The sequence below is a fragment of the Aotus nancymaae genome, unplaced genomic scaffold, assembly GCF_030222135.1.
Source record: "Aotus nancymaae isolate 86718 unplaced genomic scaffold, 86718_ANA_hifiasm-v0.15.2.pri h1tg000041l, whole genome shotgun sequence".
NCBI classification, from domain to species: Eukaryota; Metazoa; Chordata; class Mammalia; order Primates; family Aotidae; genus Aotus; species Aotus nancymaae.
Genome location: NW_026988455.1, coordinates 35,250,348 through 35,267,008, shown reverse-complemented (window position 1 = coordinate 35,267,008; position 16,661 = coordinate 35,250,348). Strand labels below are relative to the sequence as shown.

The window sequence follows — 16,661 nt, the reverse complement described above, 5'->3', positions numbered from 1 at the left end:
AAATTGCATTCTAGCCTGGGCAAGAAAGCAATACTCCCATTCTCTCTCCCTCTTTCTTTTCCTTCTCCCTCCTCCCCATTCTCTCTCTCTCTTTCTCTAAAAAAAAAAAAAAAAAAAAAAAAAAAAGATATGTTTGGATACACAAATACTTACCACTGTACTAAAAAAAACCTGCAGTATTCAGTACAATAACATGCTTTATAGGTTTGCAGCCTAGGAGCAATAGGCTTTACCACATAAGCCTAGATGCATGTCTAGGCTATACAATCTAGATTTGTGTAAGTACACTCTAAAAGGCTCGTAAAATAACAACATCACCTAGCCACAAATTTCTCAGAAGGTGTCCCCATTGTTAAGTAACACATAACTGTACTTACACAGAGCAAAATTTCTGGAAATAGGAGAAATTGCCACAAACACCAGAGTTACGGAAGACTTCTGTAGAATTCTCAGTACTTAGCAGATTCACACACAATATAAGTAAGGAGATCAGCAGCAATATAAGTAACAAAGTTAAATAATACACATATAATTATGATTTTAAGACATACAAACAAATGTATTTTATGTATCCTAAAACAAAAATTGACTATATATATATCAGACTACAATAAATTCCAAAAAGTAAAAACAGTACAGACCATAGTCTATCAAAATGGCCTAAGAATAAATAACAAAGGTTAAAAAAAAAATCACAACCACTTGAAAAATTTAAAACTATATTAAGCAATCCTGGTTCAAAATTAAAAATAAAAATTACAATTTTAGAATATCTGTAAAAGGATAAGAATGCTACATAGGGATATGTAAAAAAGCACAAAGCCTTACACACTATTAATTCAAATAGAGAAAATATTTTTTTAAATAATCTAAGAATTTTAATTCAAGAAAAAGTAAACCTAGAAAAATTGCAAGAAGAAAAGTAATAAAAATAAGAAAACTTAATTAACAAGGATGCCCAGACAACTCAATGAGAAAAGAATACGTTTTTTTTTCAACAAATGGTGCTGGGACAACTGGATATTCACATGCAAAGGACTCAGCTGAAACCACACATCACATCATATACAAAAATCAACTCAAAGTGTAATCCCTAAAACTACAAAACTCTTGGTAGAAAACCAAAGTAAATTTTTGTGATCTTGGATTTTTCCAATGGTTTCATACATATGAGACCAAAACGCAGAAGCAACTCTTATAAAGTAGATAAACTGTACTTCATCACCATGTAAAACTGTTGTGCTTCAGTACAATTCTGCATATACCCAAACCTATCATATAATCTTAGCAGATCTGTTTTTCCCGCCTTGGAGACATTTGTCCTAGGGCACTCCATCTTTCCATAAAGAAAACCATCAAATTTTTAGAAATATATAAATAAAGTGAAAGCTAAAAGTGACAGAAAACATAATTCAAATGATAAATTGAGTCATCTGTTAATTATTTTTGTAGGCATATTTTGTAATTTTGTTAGTATGTTTTGTAGGCAGTTTAGAAAATAAAAACTTTGTAAAATGAATATTGATTCAATAAAATGCAAATAATGAGATGTCTTTTTTTAAACTCATTAAATTGACACAATCCAATGATGGCTAAAACATGTTGTTATGCTATGTTATGTTATGTTACTCAAAATGGCTGATAATCAGACTCTAAAACATGTGCATGAAAAGAATCAAACCAGTGTGCAAAAATATATAACCAACAATGTTCACTGTAGCACTGATAATAACATTTTCTCAATAAAATCAAAGTAAATATTCATTAAAAGGTATCAGGTATAAATGGTAGTCTGCTGATATTTAACACTTAGTTCTTCCAGGGACGGGAGTAAGCCCTAATCTGTATTTGCCAATTTCTGTGGTGTAAACCCTACCACCATGTCTGATTTCAAGCTACCAAAGTTTGGTCACTGAATGCAGAGTTTAGACAAAAAAAAAAAAAAAATGTTCAAAACTGGCTTTTATGAGCAGTTACAAACTAGCTGCATCACATCACTTAAATTCAAAATGCATGGAAACATTAAAAAGCCATAAAAATGATGCAAAAGATTTCTATTAACATGGGAAGACATCCTACATACTACTCAATGAAAAATATCCAATTACACATAGAACAGCTTATGCTGTATCATCTGTGACACTGAAACTTACATGTGCATTTCATCTTCATTTTGAAAGAAAAGGAATCATACATCACTGATATATAACACACTACATTCAACCTAATTTTGCCCATAACAATGGCAGTAAATCTGGCTTTCATAGAATATCTAAAGTAGATCATTATTTTTATTTTAAAACAAAATGGCAAAAGATTCACAGATTTGGCTTGATAGTAATTAAAAACTTCTGTATCAAATAATACAAAACAAAGAAAAAAACCAACAGACTGGGGTTAAATTTTTGGCAATAAAAAAATGACAAAAGGCCAATTTCATTTGTAGGTTTGGAGCTGAAAAATAGGCAAAGGAAATGAGGAAACATTTCACAAAAGAAGCAATTCAACTAGAAACAAACGTATGGGGAAATTATCACTCTCACTAATGATCAAATCAATACAAAGTTTAGAATTATGTACCATTTTTGCCTACTAACTTACTAATCGTCTAATAATATTGTTCATCATGCTGCAAGTTGTATACAACTGTTTCAGAATGTTTGGGGTGTGTATAATCAAGACTTGTAAAATTTTTCACATCCTCAGACCTAGAAATAACATTTCTAAAAATCTGTTCTAACAGAATTGTGTATGTGCATGCTTTAAAAAGCTATCGTCACCAAGAACTTTAACACAGCACTAGTTTTAAAATAAAATCATTGGGAGAAACCTAAATGTACAAAAAAAAAAAAAAGAAGAGTAAACAATATACATCCTCTCAAAAGAATCTTATACAGTACCTTCATATGTTAACATGAAGTCTATACAGCCATATAAAAAATGCTTAAAATCTAATGTTAAATTGTACAGTATGATCACATCTATGTAAAAAACAGAAAAATAAAACAGACTAGAAAGGAATGTGCAAAAAGAAAGCATGGTTCTTCGGTTAGACTGATATTTTTTGATAAATTTATGAATACATTTTAAAATCTTAAAAATTTGATTTGTAAAATTTTAAAATCACTGAAAAACGGGATATAAAATAATGTAATTAAATAACAGAACATGAGTTGTCATTCTTTCAAAAACTAACATGAAAACAACATAATGTATTTCTTAAGAATGTCAAAAAATTCTTAAGTGGAAGAAAATAAACATTTCTTCTTGACTCAAACTTGGACTATTAAGCACAATACTTTTTCTCCTTACTAAACTTTTTTTTACTAATTTAGAAACAACCAAACCACCAGAGGACAGTATCTCAAGTGTTCTTATTTCATTCCAAAAAAGAGAATAAAATACAAGGTAAATTCAGGCCACAGTATACTGCTTAAAAATGCATATAATACAAATAAATACATATAAATACAAATAAAGAATATTTTTAATAGAAAAAAAATCATTGTGTCAACACACAATTAAGGACTAGGGATGCACAACATATTAATTAATTCTGAGACAGATACACTGTAATTTGAGTAGAAATTCACAGGTAGACTCTAGGGATTCAGAAACATCCTCCCCCTATCCCTGCAGAAGAATCCATTCCCATAATAAGCATAGCCTAGAGTAGAAAACTCTACAGAAAATATGTTTCTCAAAAGACAGAGCTGGTGATTTTCATGAAAATATATTTGGAGTCAAGATTTCCTAAAGAAATATTGATGAAGTCCTATAATTTCCTCCATTAAAATGCCACTCTTTACTAACAATTATTGGATAAGAAAACACAAACTGTGTCTCTGAAAATGATAAAGCAACATTCAGGTATTTTCTTCCATAGAAGATGAGAAAATGCATGGGACTCATCACTACAAGAAATTGTATGTGCCCAAAATTTGTAATCATTTCTAATGTGCTTTGGGTAACATCTTAGATGGTAACCCACGACAAAATAGAAGAAAATAGAATGTTCAGAAGATACCTATTCATTAGCCCTTGAAGACACCAAGAACCTTCTACATTCAGACTCCATGTCAGAACCAAACTTGACTCCAAAAAGAGATAGTACGTGGCAATTCATTAGTTTTCGGACCATTAGGAAGTGACTGATAAATAAAAATAAAGGTTAATTTCAAGTTTCTGCATTATCGAGTTTTTCTCTCAAATTATTAAAATTATCCAAAATACATGCAGCTTCATTTTGAATGTCAGTCATAATTAGAAAGAGACTTCAGGAACCTTTAGGCCAGGCACAGTGGCTCACACTTATAATCCTAACACTTTGGAAGGCCAAGGTAGGTGGATTACCTGACGTCAGGAGTTTGAGACCAGCCTGACCAACATGGTGAAACTCTGTCTCTACTAAAAATACAAAAAAATTAGCCAGGCATGGTGGCGGGCACCTGTAATCCCAGCTACTCAGGGGCTAAGGCAGGAGAATTGCTTGAACCTGGGAGGGGGAGGTTGCAGTGAGCTGAGATAGCACTATTGCACTCCAGCCTGAGTGACAAAGCAACACTCTGCCTCAAAAAAAAAAGAAAAAAAAGAGAGAGAGAAAGAGAGAGTGACTTTAGGAACCTTTAAAAATCAATCCTAGGGAAAAAGTCTACTCTTTGGCTTGAATGTAATGGCCCAGAATATGAACAAGACACAAGAAAATACATCCAATTGGTAGGTGCCTTTTCTCAGCTAAAAAGTGTTATTTCTACATTATATGCCTCCACTTTGTATGAATCTACCTGGCAAGAATATCTCATGATACTGCTTATCTGTGTATTGCCCTGGGCACCTGAAAGCCATTTTACTATAGGAGACGCAAGCCAAGCAAAAGCAGATTTCCTGTGCAAGGATGTCTCAACAGACATCTCATAACCCATTACCAGATTAACAGAGTTCTCAAGACAGTAATAGATGCATTTCTATCACCTGAAACAATTAACCAGAAAAAAGAAAAGAAAAAAAAAACCCATGGAGGAGCCATGTTGCAAATGGTTTTTCTCAGGACACAGCTTCACATGAGTTCTATGCTCAGCTATTTAACCACCTCTGGGAACAAAAGGACAGGAGCGAGTGCATGCAACACAAACTTCTCCCATCCCACCAAGGCTTCTACACTTGCTCATCTCCCAACCTACCATCTGAGTGAGAAAAGGCACAGCGGATATGACTGAGGATGAAAACATGTGGTAGGATGGTGGAGGCAGCCAGAAGAGGCAGCATTGGTCTGGCTCTTCCTAATTGAGGACATCAATCCAAGGCATGAGGCACCTCTCCTTTGCTCTCCTCTCCTTCCCGCCAGAGCCCAGCAAAGACACAACTGTGCAACCCTGATTGGCAACAACATCCTCTGCCCTTCCAAACCCCATGGGAGTCCCTATTACTCTACTTTGCCCTATGCCTGTTCTTTTCCCTGGCACCCATTCAACTGCAAATGTGAGATCAAGGTAAGGAAGGCCGACACTGATAAGATAATGAGGAGAAGGCCTTGGGCCAGGAGTAAAGTGGGCCTAGGAATGCCAATTACCTGCCTGGCACCTCCAGTGGAATTAAGCTTTTCTTAGTTTCTCCAGAACTAGGATGAGAGTCCAGCTGCTCCTTCTTTGGCCACAGAGCCTTTGTCCAGAATGCAGACGAGAGACAAAGAAAGCTGCTTTTTTTTTTTTTTTTTTTTTTTGACACAAGGTCTCACTCTGTCACCTAAGCTGAAGTACAATGGCACAATCACAGCTCAGTGCAGCCTAGACCACCTGGGCAGGTGATCATCCCGTCCCAGCCTCCTGCATACTTGGGCATGTGTACCCATGCCCAGCTAATTTTTGTATTTTTGGTAGAGACCAGGTCTCACCATGTTGCCAAGGCTGGTCTCAAACTCTTGGGCTCAAGCAATCTGCCTGCCTTGACTTCCCAAAGTGCTGGGATTACACGCGTGAACCACCACACCTGGTAAAGCTGCTTTCTTAAAGTCTCTCCGATCACGGTCATGCCAAATGAGGATGGCTCAGAGGCCACAGCATTAGATATATTTTAAAACAAAAAATTATAACAATCTTTTACCTCTTTGTATGCATGCTATAGATGTTTCTACCATTACCTGTTTTTCTGGTTAAAATGAAAGCCCCAAGAAAATAAGGGTACAATGATGGAAAAAGAAACAAACACACAAGATCCATCCAATGTTTAATTCTGAATCTTTCCTGGAAAGCCCTGGAAAAGAGACCTACTAGCACCAAATATAAAGCAGCCCCCTAGGCATGCCCTGCTGGGCATTCCCAGTGTCCAGGCTCAATGGCCAACCATCTGTCACTGAAAATGGCAGAGATGGGCTTGGGCAGCAAGATTATTTGTAGGCAAAGGAAAAGCAATGTTGTGTTTGGCTTCCGCCACACACATACTAAAGAGAAGCAATGCTCAAAGCCCAATGAAGAGAAAACAAACAAAAAGAAGTAGTGAGTCAAAGGAAGCTGCCTGAGGATATTGAAGAAAAGACCCAGTCCTGAGCCGAGCTGCGCTGGAACAGTGTGTCTCTCGGGCTCCACCTCTATGCCTCCCAGGATATGGCCCTTCCTGCAGGAAGCAAGAGACCCATGCTGATATGACAGGAGGTTTCTGATACCATTTCTTGTAAAGACAGTGCAACTATCAGCAGCATGCCAGGCGGCACCAGGGGAGTTCTGGACAGACTCGCTAAGGCTTCATTCACAGGCCCCCCTCAAAAGTACTCTCCCGTGCAGGGCACTCGGAGTTATTACAAAGGACAAAGAGAAGAACCAGGCCAGTCAAAAGGAGTCCACCAGACCTGGCAATGCCTCCTAGTAGAGCCCATCACCGCTGGAGATGGCAGCAAGCCCAGACCCCTCATCCAGGGGTAAGTTTGGGCAGAAAGTGGCGGAGACACCAAAGCTGCAGAGGGGAAGGAGAAAGCTTCAAAGTTCAAATGGTCCTTAGAGATCATTTGGTGCAATCTCTTCATCCTACAGGTGTCTATAGAAAAAGCAAATGACCAAAATACCCTGAGGTTAGTTCTGTGAGAAAAAAAAGATTCAGTAAGCAGGGCAGGAATACTTCACCCACCTTTCAGTCACAGATTTTAGAAAAGATATACATAAGGAATCCAAAATGCACAGCCATTTAACCAAAAAAAAAAAAAAAACCCTTTCATAAAACTAGTCTGCCATTGTTTTTAAATTACTGCATGTTTTACCAATGCTCAAAAATATATCACAAAAGTTACAGAGACAAGAGAGTTAAACCTGGCAATCTTGTAAAGGCAAACTGAACAAGAATTAAAGTCATCTTGTATTATTAGAACAAGTCACAGGAAATGGGTCATCTCTCTAGGACAAGAGGAAAATTGCATTTGCCATCTGCAGAAAGAACACATACTATAATGAAGGAGCTCTGCAAAGCATAAGTCCTAAATATCAATTCACATGGCAAGAAAATAGCAAAACAAACCCACCCCAAAAATGGGCTCAGGCTGACTGGGTATAACAAAAGTAAAGGCCACTGCTACTGCCATCACCTTTATCTGTATGGAAATACAATCAGAAAAAGATGTTAAAAATCATCAAATGAGGAAGATGTCTACACATGCCTACAGCACCTTCTCCCATTCCAGCATATGCACTGCATCCTATTCTGAAACCCAGTGGCTCACTATTCAGCACTGGCTCACTAACTCTCTGCTGGTAATCATGAACCAATCTCAAGTCCCTGCCCTCTGAAAAAGGAAGAAGAATTTTACATTTTGTTCGATAACAACTTATTTTTGCTTTGCAGACCAGAGTAGGTATTGCAAACGAAAGTTAATCATCTCCTAAACACACATTCACAAATTCCTTCCTTTGAATGTATTATAGTACCCAACTTCCCCTCTCACCAGCTCACAGCCACATGATGTCTGACAGAAGCACCAACTTGGAAGTTCTCTAAATTGTAAGGAAATATGCAAGTCAGAGAATCTGAGGAAGCTCTCCTAGCATTTAAGAAAGATGTGGTGAGAGATTAAATGGGTGGGTGGTATTCATATGGAAGGGATGGGTAGTGGGGCTACAGAAATTGCTGGAAGAAGGAAAAATGAGTGGGTGAATCAGAGAAGTATTCCTCTTTAGAAGCAACTAGATGCCTGCAGTTACCAAGAAATATATGGTGGTAGAAGATGTCACCAAGCACCCTGTTGCCCCTACAGTAAAACAAAATGTAGAAAAAAAACAATAAAAATGATGAAAAACTTTTTTCAACATAAAAAAGAAAAAAAATTGTTTGTTTTTTAGCAAGTGATGCTGATCAGAAAAAAAAAAAAAAAAAAGCCAGATTCTTGGAAAGCACAATTAATTCATGATTTTAGTTTTTCAAAGGGAAAAACCATGAGGCTATTTCCTAGAAATATACATGACTATGTTTCTAAACATCACTGTTCGCTTCCGGTAACAGAGCCAAAAAGTCTGGCTAGACCTCAATTTCTTTAATTTGTGGGTCAATTATTGTGAGGTTTCAGGAATATAATTGCAATTAGTAATATTTTCGTTCCCAACTGCACCACAATCCATTACACACTTCCTTGAAAACAACTACTGTATTTCTAAAGCAGTCATATTGTTCACAATTCATGATTAATCCTGTAATAAAGGTGCACGGATTGTCACATTTCAAAGAAGCTGTGTGTCTAACAGCTTTCCATTGGAACAGCTGGATCAATTGCTATTGGCTTTTAATTGGAAACAATATGAGAATGTTCAACTGAAACACTGTCCCTAGAGAACAAATGAGAGGCAGGCAAGAAGGCAAAAACTGTCCCATCTTTAAAACAGAATTCCTTTTACTGTGCCCCAGGTGGCCAACAAAACAGCAAAGAGGAGTGGAAAATGGAGAACATATGGATGATGCCTATTAGAAGAAAGCAGGCAATTTAAATTCACTTCCTCCAGTTACCCTCCATTCTTTTTGGAATCCAGCTTTCCACACAACCCTAGTTACTGATAATAGAATCATCCGGAATTGAGATAAAGACATAAGAGCAAGGATCTTTGCCTTCAAGGAACTTCCAATCCACTTAGAAACACAAAAGTAAGTGGTCATAAGCAGTTTCTTTTTTTTTTTTTGAGACAGAGTTTCACTCTTGTTACCCAGGCTGGAGTGCAATGGCGCGATCTCGGCTCACCGCAACCTCCGCCTCCTGGATTCAAGCAATTCTCCTGCCTCAGCCTCCTCAGTAGCTGGGATTACAGGCACGCGCCACCATGCCCAGCTAATTTTTTGTATTTTTAGTAGAGACGGGGTTTCACCATGTTGACCAGGATGGTCTCGATCTCTTGACCTTGTGATCCACCCACCTCGGCCTCCCAAAGTGCTGGGATTACAGGCGTGAGCCACCGCGCCGGCCCGAGCAGTTTCTCACATATAAAGGCAAAAATGATAGGCTCCAATGACAGAGTTCAGATTCTCAGGATCATCTGCATTCCCCAATTCTGCAATCCCCAGGAGCTCCTACAACGGCCTTCAGATTATTTTGTCTCTTTCTGTGTAAAGAGCCAATAGAAAAGCGAAAGCCAGGAAGGATAAAAGTCAGAAGGGCATGTCAGTACAAGGGCATTAGCTACAAAACAAGAACTCTGCAAAGTGCTCAGTCTTTCCTGTTGGCAATAAGACATAAGGAACACCTCACACAGCACACTTTTTTACACATAGAATGTGCTCATATTTGTTCATCTGACCAGCGTTCTGTATAAAACTGTTCACTCTTAAGTTATACCTGGTTAAAAAAAAAAAAAAAAAGTAGAGGAAATATTTGTTTTTTAATTACTGACAAGTATATGTTGAAAAAATGGATTTGAGATATCTTCACAATTTGATTTTTAAATAATACTAATTTTGTTCTTTAAAATTAACCATGAAGGCTTTTAACGAAATATTCCGCACGGATTATGGCTAGGTATAAAGGTTAACAAAAGAGCTGTACAGTGAATCCAATCTGGGATTCTCGACACCACAATATGGACATTTATTTTTGTTTGTAAAGCCCACATTCATGACCACCTAGGACTTGTTAACACATTTCATCACTATGCCTAGGTCCTTTTTACTACATGTTAGATGAGAAATCAGACAGCTTTTTACATATTGGTAATGTAACAAATCAAAGGTGATTGTTGAATAAATTCCTATAATTTTTATTAGTAACAGCTATTCACACAAAATAGTGTTTGGGTCTGAGAATAGCTCTTTCTTTAATGTTACTCCATTCGGCAGAACAAGAGAAAACGTTCACGGTTTACTGTAGTCAGTCATTGCCACAGATTTAATTACCAACAATTGCACATTTTACCTTCTATTGCTATTTCACACTTCCCTGGGATTAAGACTGCAGGGATCTTAACATTATTTTAAAGGCATTATAAAAGTTTCCCTTTGAAAAATGTCACTGCCTCCTTCTCCAACCAGGAAATTCAACTTTTAAGTTTGTTGCTTCACATATTTGTATTTTCCTCAACCCAATACAGAGGAAACAGATTCCCTCCACCTTCTCAGGGAGAAAGCAATCCTAGCCTCCTTATAAAATGGCTTCTCTCTCTTCCAAGATGTACCCTTTGAGCTCTCTAGTTTCCCTCTACCACATCCAATCAAAATTTCCACTAATATTAAAAGAACTAATAACTCCCCTTAAAAAAATTACTATGAATGCTGGAATCAAAAGCTTCATTGGAAAATCTTGTTAATTTCTTTTCAAGTGTAAGTTTGCCTAGATAATAAAGAAAAATCTGTTCCTTTTTTCTGCTAAGTTTAGCATAGCACGCAGTCTCACAACTGCAAAGGCTGTTTCAGGTCCTTAAAAGTTCATCTGTAATAAAAATCATAACTATATTTAATAGACACTTCTGAAAACTGAACATAAGTCATTTCTTCTAAAGTAGAGCTGAGTTGGTTTTCTTTTTTAATGAAAAGGATTATATCAAATTTATTTGTAATAAACAAAACGGCTACTAAATTATTCTTCTGGTTCTCCTTTCTAAATTTACTTTAAAATATGTGAATAGATAAACCTGCAATATTTTCACTGTTCAGCGGGGTTTTAATTTGTGCCAGATTTGCCATATGAAGAAATAACAAATGACATGTAGGTACAAGATGGGACAGTTATACGGAGATCCAGACAAGGAATCTACATAGTTCAATGCAAAAATCTTACTCCAAAGGCTTTATTAAATAATCAGAGCCACAGTTTGATTTTCAGGAGGGATGTTCCCACTTTGCTCTTCTGATATAAACTATAAGTACTTTGTTTCAACAACAACAAAAAAAAAGATAACTGCATTCAAATAAATCCTGACATTCAGAAACATAGTCAACACTTGGAAGCTAAGGGTAGCAAAAAATAAAACCTGTTAGTCCTTAAAGCAGTCTCATAAACACCATATTTTGCTATTTCTATGGAGCTGCTGTTATTGAGGCTACTTAGGCCAATGCTTTCATTCAGTGGTTTTGAGTCACCACTGACCTCTAGGTTCAGGCAATCAACATACCCACTCTTCCTCCATCAACATACCCACTCCAGTGAACTCTACTGAGGGGTAGTGAGAAGCATGCTCTTTTCCAGATGTGCAGAAATTAACTCCCCATACAGTTTAAATTGGCCACTGCATTTCCAGCCTTCCAGGCCCCTTCTTGGTCTACAACTGTACAGCTTTCAGTACAAATGCATATCCCTCATATTAAAAACATTCTAACTGCAACTCCTGAAATTCTGTATTTAATTATGGTGGTTTTCCTCATATTATTGTACAGGTCGATCACACACACCCGTTTAGTCATCACCATCACCTATGCGCTACAGAATATTAAAAATTCACTGAGCCCTGTACCATGGAGAAAAATGTATGGTAAAAAGATGAGAGTGTTAAATTAGCCTCTACACGATAAAAAGTAATAAAAATATAGAATGGTTTTTCTTTTCTTTAAACTTTCATACTTTAAGCATGACTATTACCATTCTCAAATGCATCCAGTACAGAACTGTAATATACTGGTTCAATGCGTGATGCAACATCTTACATTAATACTTCCTAACCCTGGAATGTACTTCTAATAAATTGGCTCAAAGAGTTACACACAATTTTTTTAAGACCATGATTATATCTGTCACAGACAAAAACATTACATATCCCTATATTTCTATAAATTTATTCATTATTGTCTGGTTTAATTTCCAGCAGGGGAGTCATAAACAAATTCATTTACTCAGCCAATATTTATTGAGAGAATTCTATGAGTTAGATATTGTGCTTGAAGCTGGGATTTAATAGTGAGCAAAACAGACACAATCCCTACTCTCATATGTTTGCAGTGTACAAAAGAAAGAAAATCTATGCTCATATATAAAATTCAGACCATATATTCTTCCATTAAAGACTAGCCTACACTTTGCCTGTTTCAATAGAGAGAATTCAATCAATTAAAGAGATCTGCTAAATCTTCCTATTTGATAATTAAGATCTAAAGAGTAAAAGACTTCAAAAACACGTAAACTAAGGACAGGTTAATAGGAAAAAATTGTATCTTCTAGAAACTGAAAAAAATTTCAGGATAACAGTACATAACTTGAAGCAGGCATTCAGGGCCACTTGTATTACACAGACTTACAGACAAATTATATTAAATGAGGTTATCTGTGTACCACCAATAGAAATATTTAGTCAATATTCATGAATATTAACCAATTGAAGGAAATATAATGTACTTAACACCTACAAAATATATAAAAACATCAAGTTAAAATGTAGTATGCTCTTGTATATCTATGTAGAATATTAAGTTTTGAGTGTCAAAATAAGCACTAATATAAATGAATTCAAAGAATGGAAAAGTTAAAAGACAACAAGAAAATAATTCAAAATTCAATGTAATATTCTTATAGTGGTAGATTTCAGGGTTCACATTTTTAAAGTTAAAATAAAAATATATAAGCATATGGAAGAAATTCGGAAGACTGGCACAGTTGCCAGATATAAATCAAAATAGGCCAAATTTTACTGCCATACTTTCATCTACTCAGGAAACCATTACCTGCCTTTTTAAATGTCTCCATATTATTAATACACCTAAGTAAATAATTACATAAGCAAATGCAAGGGTACCCACTTTTATCCCTGTCAAAAAATCGTCTTCCATTAAAATGGCGTCACACCTTCAACTAAAATTTACTTTGGAAACAATTTTAGATTTAATTTCATTTCAATACACAGTCATTCCTCCATAAACTGGTTAAAAATATTAGATCTTTAAGCTGTGAATGGATACTTCCTATAACCTCCTCTGGATAGGTTTTGTTTAAATGATGGAAGGAACCAGGTCATTAAGTCTACTCATGAAAGCAGCAAATCAGGAATTCCTCAAATGAAATCCCTCCCTAATATCTTCCCCCTTATCAAAATCAACCGTCCTGGATTCAAAAACTCCTGAAATCACACTCATACACATACACGCACGCACAAATCCACATTTAGTGTATATTACTATACAAATAGTCTAAGTATTGTAGTATTTATGTTGCAAAAGCAACATACCAAGAACATCAAGCAGCAGCAATTATTGCATTATATTCAGCTAATAAGAAAAAAAGTTATCCACACTACCACCACTTTAGCAGTAAAATTGGTTTACATTTTTTTCTCAGAAAATTATCTCCATGTTCATTTTTAAAAGCACAGTGTTATTTAAATACACACAGTGTAATTGAGCATCCATATGAGTGTATTTCCCTTAGACATTCAAACCTAGGCCCTTGACAAACCCCGTGGGCTTTAACTCTTAACTACTGGGAAACCCAGAGCTGTCACTTTTCAGGCAAACTGGGTTGGCTGGAGAGACCTCAACTGCCCAGTTCACAGTTAAACAGAAACAAAGACTGTCAACAGGGCAACAGAAGAAAAAAAAACAATTCTTAAAACAAGTCTCTCTAAAATACATGCTTTTCACCTTAACCATGCACTTAAACACTCTATGTATTTCTCTTGTTCTCTATTTTCTTCTCAATCTTGAGAACTCAGAAAACATTCAACTGACCATTTTCAGTCATTAGAAGTATCTCAAAAATGAGAATTAAAAAAAAAAAAAAAAGACCTTTACTTTCCAACTTCAGTATTCCTCTTCCCTGGCTTCATTCCCCTAAGCCCACCTCTTTCATCCAGTGCTTTGCCTTCTGTTCTTTGTAAACATGTGCACATTTATCTAACTGAGTTTCAAAATGAGGACATAAAGAAAGCATGTCATGTAAATTAACCGTTAGTAACTATGGGTGTGATCAGTATATTTTGTTCTTGCTTGTAAATGGTCCAGTACACAAGCAGTTCATTCCCAAAGGCAATTGGTTCCTTGAGCCAGCAAATGGAATGCTCAAGATAAGGAAGAAAATGCATGCTTCTCAAACACCAACTGACAGTACAATATTCTTTTCTTACAGAAATGTTTGAGAAACATATTTATTATACATGCAAATATCCAGAACACAAGTGCAGTCATTTTTCAGGCCTGTTACTGCAAAGCTGTTTGCTCTTCCTATCCCAATAGCTCAGGGTTCTGTCACTCTGGTTTGTATGTGAACCTCGATCACTTGATTCTGAACATCCTCTCAGAGATAATAATCAATAAATTCCTATTTGAGAAATGGCATTTTCTTGCTAACTTAGTGTTAAAGCAGATTTTTTTTTTTTTTCAAGACTAGAGGGAAATCTTTCCTGTACGCTTCCCGTTTTCCTTCTAGCCCAGATTCCAAAGATATTAAACTGCTATCTGTTTTAAACAAAAGGTTTCTATTTGTTGCCATGGGAGTAACTGAGAAGCTACATTGGTTTTCAGTACTAACTATTGTGAATTCAGGCCTACATCTGGGTTGCCTCATTAAACAAAAGACACTGGTCGCTGTCAACAACCACACAGCACAACGCTCCCCTATTCCTCATCTTTATCTAGAAGGAATGGTGCAGACAAGAAACACGCCTGTCACCATCCAGTGGCCAAGAAACTCTTCTAGGCTCCCTCCTTTCGAAGGTTTGGTGGTAGAGAACAGCTCTTGTGTGACACATTTGGGCTGGCCCTCCCGCCCCGCCCCCAATACACAGGCCCTTTCTTTGGAGGACCAACCACTTGGCTTCCTCATCCTCACTGCTCCGGGAATCCAGTTGCGAGTCTGCCCACCGTTCCCCCATTCCCTCCTGACCCCAGGGGGCACTGATCATGGATGCACACCACCCACCCCGCCGCAGGCCATCCCCCAACGTGTCCCGGGCTCGGCTCGCCATCCGCTGGGCCACACACACGGCTCCCCATGCCACCAACCCACGGGGAGCCGCGGCCACGGCACTGGAAATTCAACCCCTCTGCCCACCTTTCCACCCCTGCGCCTCTGGCCGGAGTGATCTGCCATTTAGCAGATGCACAGCAGATAAGGCACAGCCCTCAGGAACGCGAAAAGGAACAAGCCGAGGCACCGGGCAGGGCAGCCCGACCCCTCTGCTGCGTGCGTGTACGCGCCCGCGCGCCCGCGCGGGTGAAGGCAGTGGTCGGGGGCGCGCCCGGGAGGGTAGGGGCAAGCCGCGGGCGCTGGGGGGCGGGGGGCGCCGAGGGTAGCTGCCCCGCGGGGCCGGGGGTGGTGGGCGGAGGTGCGCAGAGGCCCGGCGGGAGGACCCGCGGCGGCCAGCCCCGGGCGGTACTCACCGAGCAGCAGCAGCTTGAGCTCCCGGCGGGCGTCCCGCTTGTCCCTGCGGAGCTGCCGCTCGATCTCGTCGTTGATCCTCCGGGCTTCCTTGGCCTCCTCGCTCAGGCAGCACGCCATGATGGACTCCAGAGTCATTCTTCCAAAGTGCCTCCGCTGCAGCCCCGCCGGCACCCCCTGCTCACAGCGCGCACACACACCCTCCCGCCCTCGCTCCCCCGAGGCAGCGGTGGCCGCCGAGCCCCCGCCGCCCGGGCGCGCGTCCGGGACGAGCTCCGGGAACCGCCGCGGGGGCGGCGGCCAGGGCCGGGGCCACCAGGTGGGCCGGGGGCGCGGCGGGAGCGAACTGCCTGGGCCGACTGGAGAAGCGAGGCGGGCGCGGGAGGCGGGCGCTGGCTCGGGGGGCGCGGGAGGGAAGGCCGCCGAGCCCGGCCTCGCTCAGACGCCCGCGCCTCCTTCCCCGGGAACGGGCGTCCCGCCTCGCCCCCCGCGCCGCCGCCGCCGCCGCCTGCGAGGCTCCCCTATGCCGTGCGCCTGGCGGCGAGAGCTCATCCACGGGGTGTCCCCGCAGCGAGCGGCCGCCGACGGCTCCCCGCGCCCGGCGCGCCCGCTCCTCGCCGCCGCCTGACACGGCTCCCGGGCGCCCTCGGCCCTGTCCGCGCCCACCGCCCGGCTCGCGCGCAGACCCGGTTCCCGGCCCGCCCGGCAGCCGCGCGCTTCTCCGCCTCCGCCTCCGCCCCCGCCCCCGCCAGACGCCCACCCCCTGCCCCGATTGCCTGGCGCGGAGCGGCTGCTCAGTGCGCGCCCTCCCCCTCGCCACACACACACATTTTCTTCTTTCTCTGAACTGGAGCACAGATCCGGGAGGGAGGAGGCGGCGGCGAAAGGAGGAGGGGGAGGAGGCGGAGGG

The 16,661-nt window shown here is 39.9% G+C and overlaps 1 protein-coding gene across 1 annotated transcript in view; it reads right to left on the bottom strand.

The window, feature by feature from the left end:
- LOC105725245 (guanine nucleotide-binding protein G(q) subunit alpha) overlaps positions 1–16,459 on the bottom strand; it is a 325,618-nt gene extending 309,159 nt beyond the window's left edge. Inside the window, exon 1 of the mRNA XM_021667305.2 lies at positions 15,754–16,459. Coding sequence (XP_021522980.1) covers positions 15,754–15,889 — 136 coding nt within the window. The 5' untranslated portion in view covers positions 15,890–16,459. The remainder of the gene's footprint in view (positions 1–15,753) is intronic.
- Between the last annotated feature and the right edge of the window lie 202 nt (positions 16,460–16,661).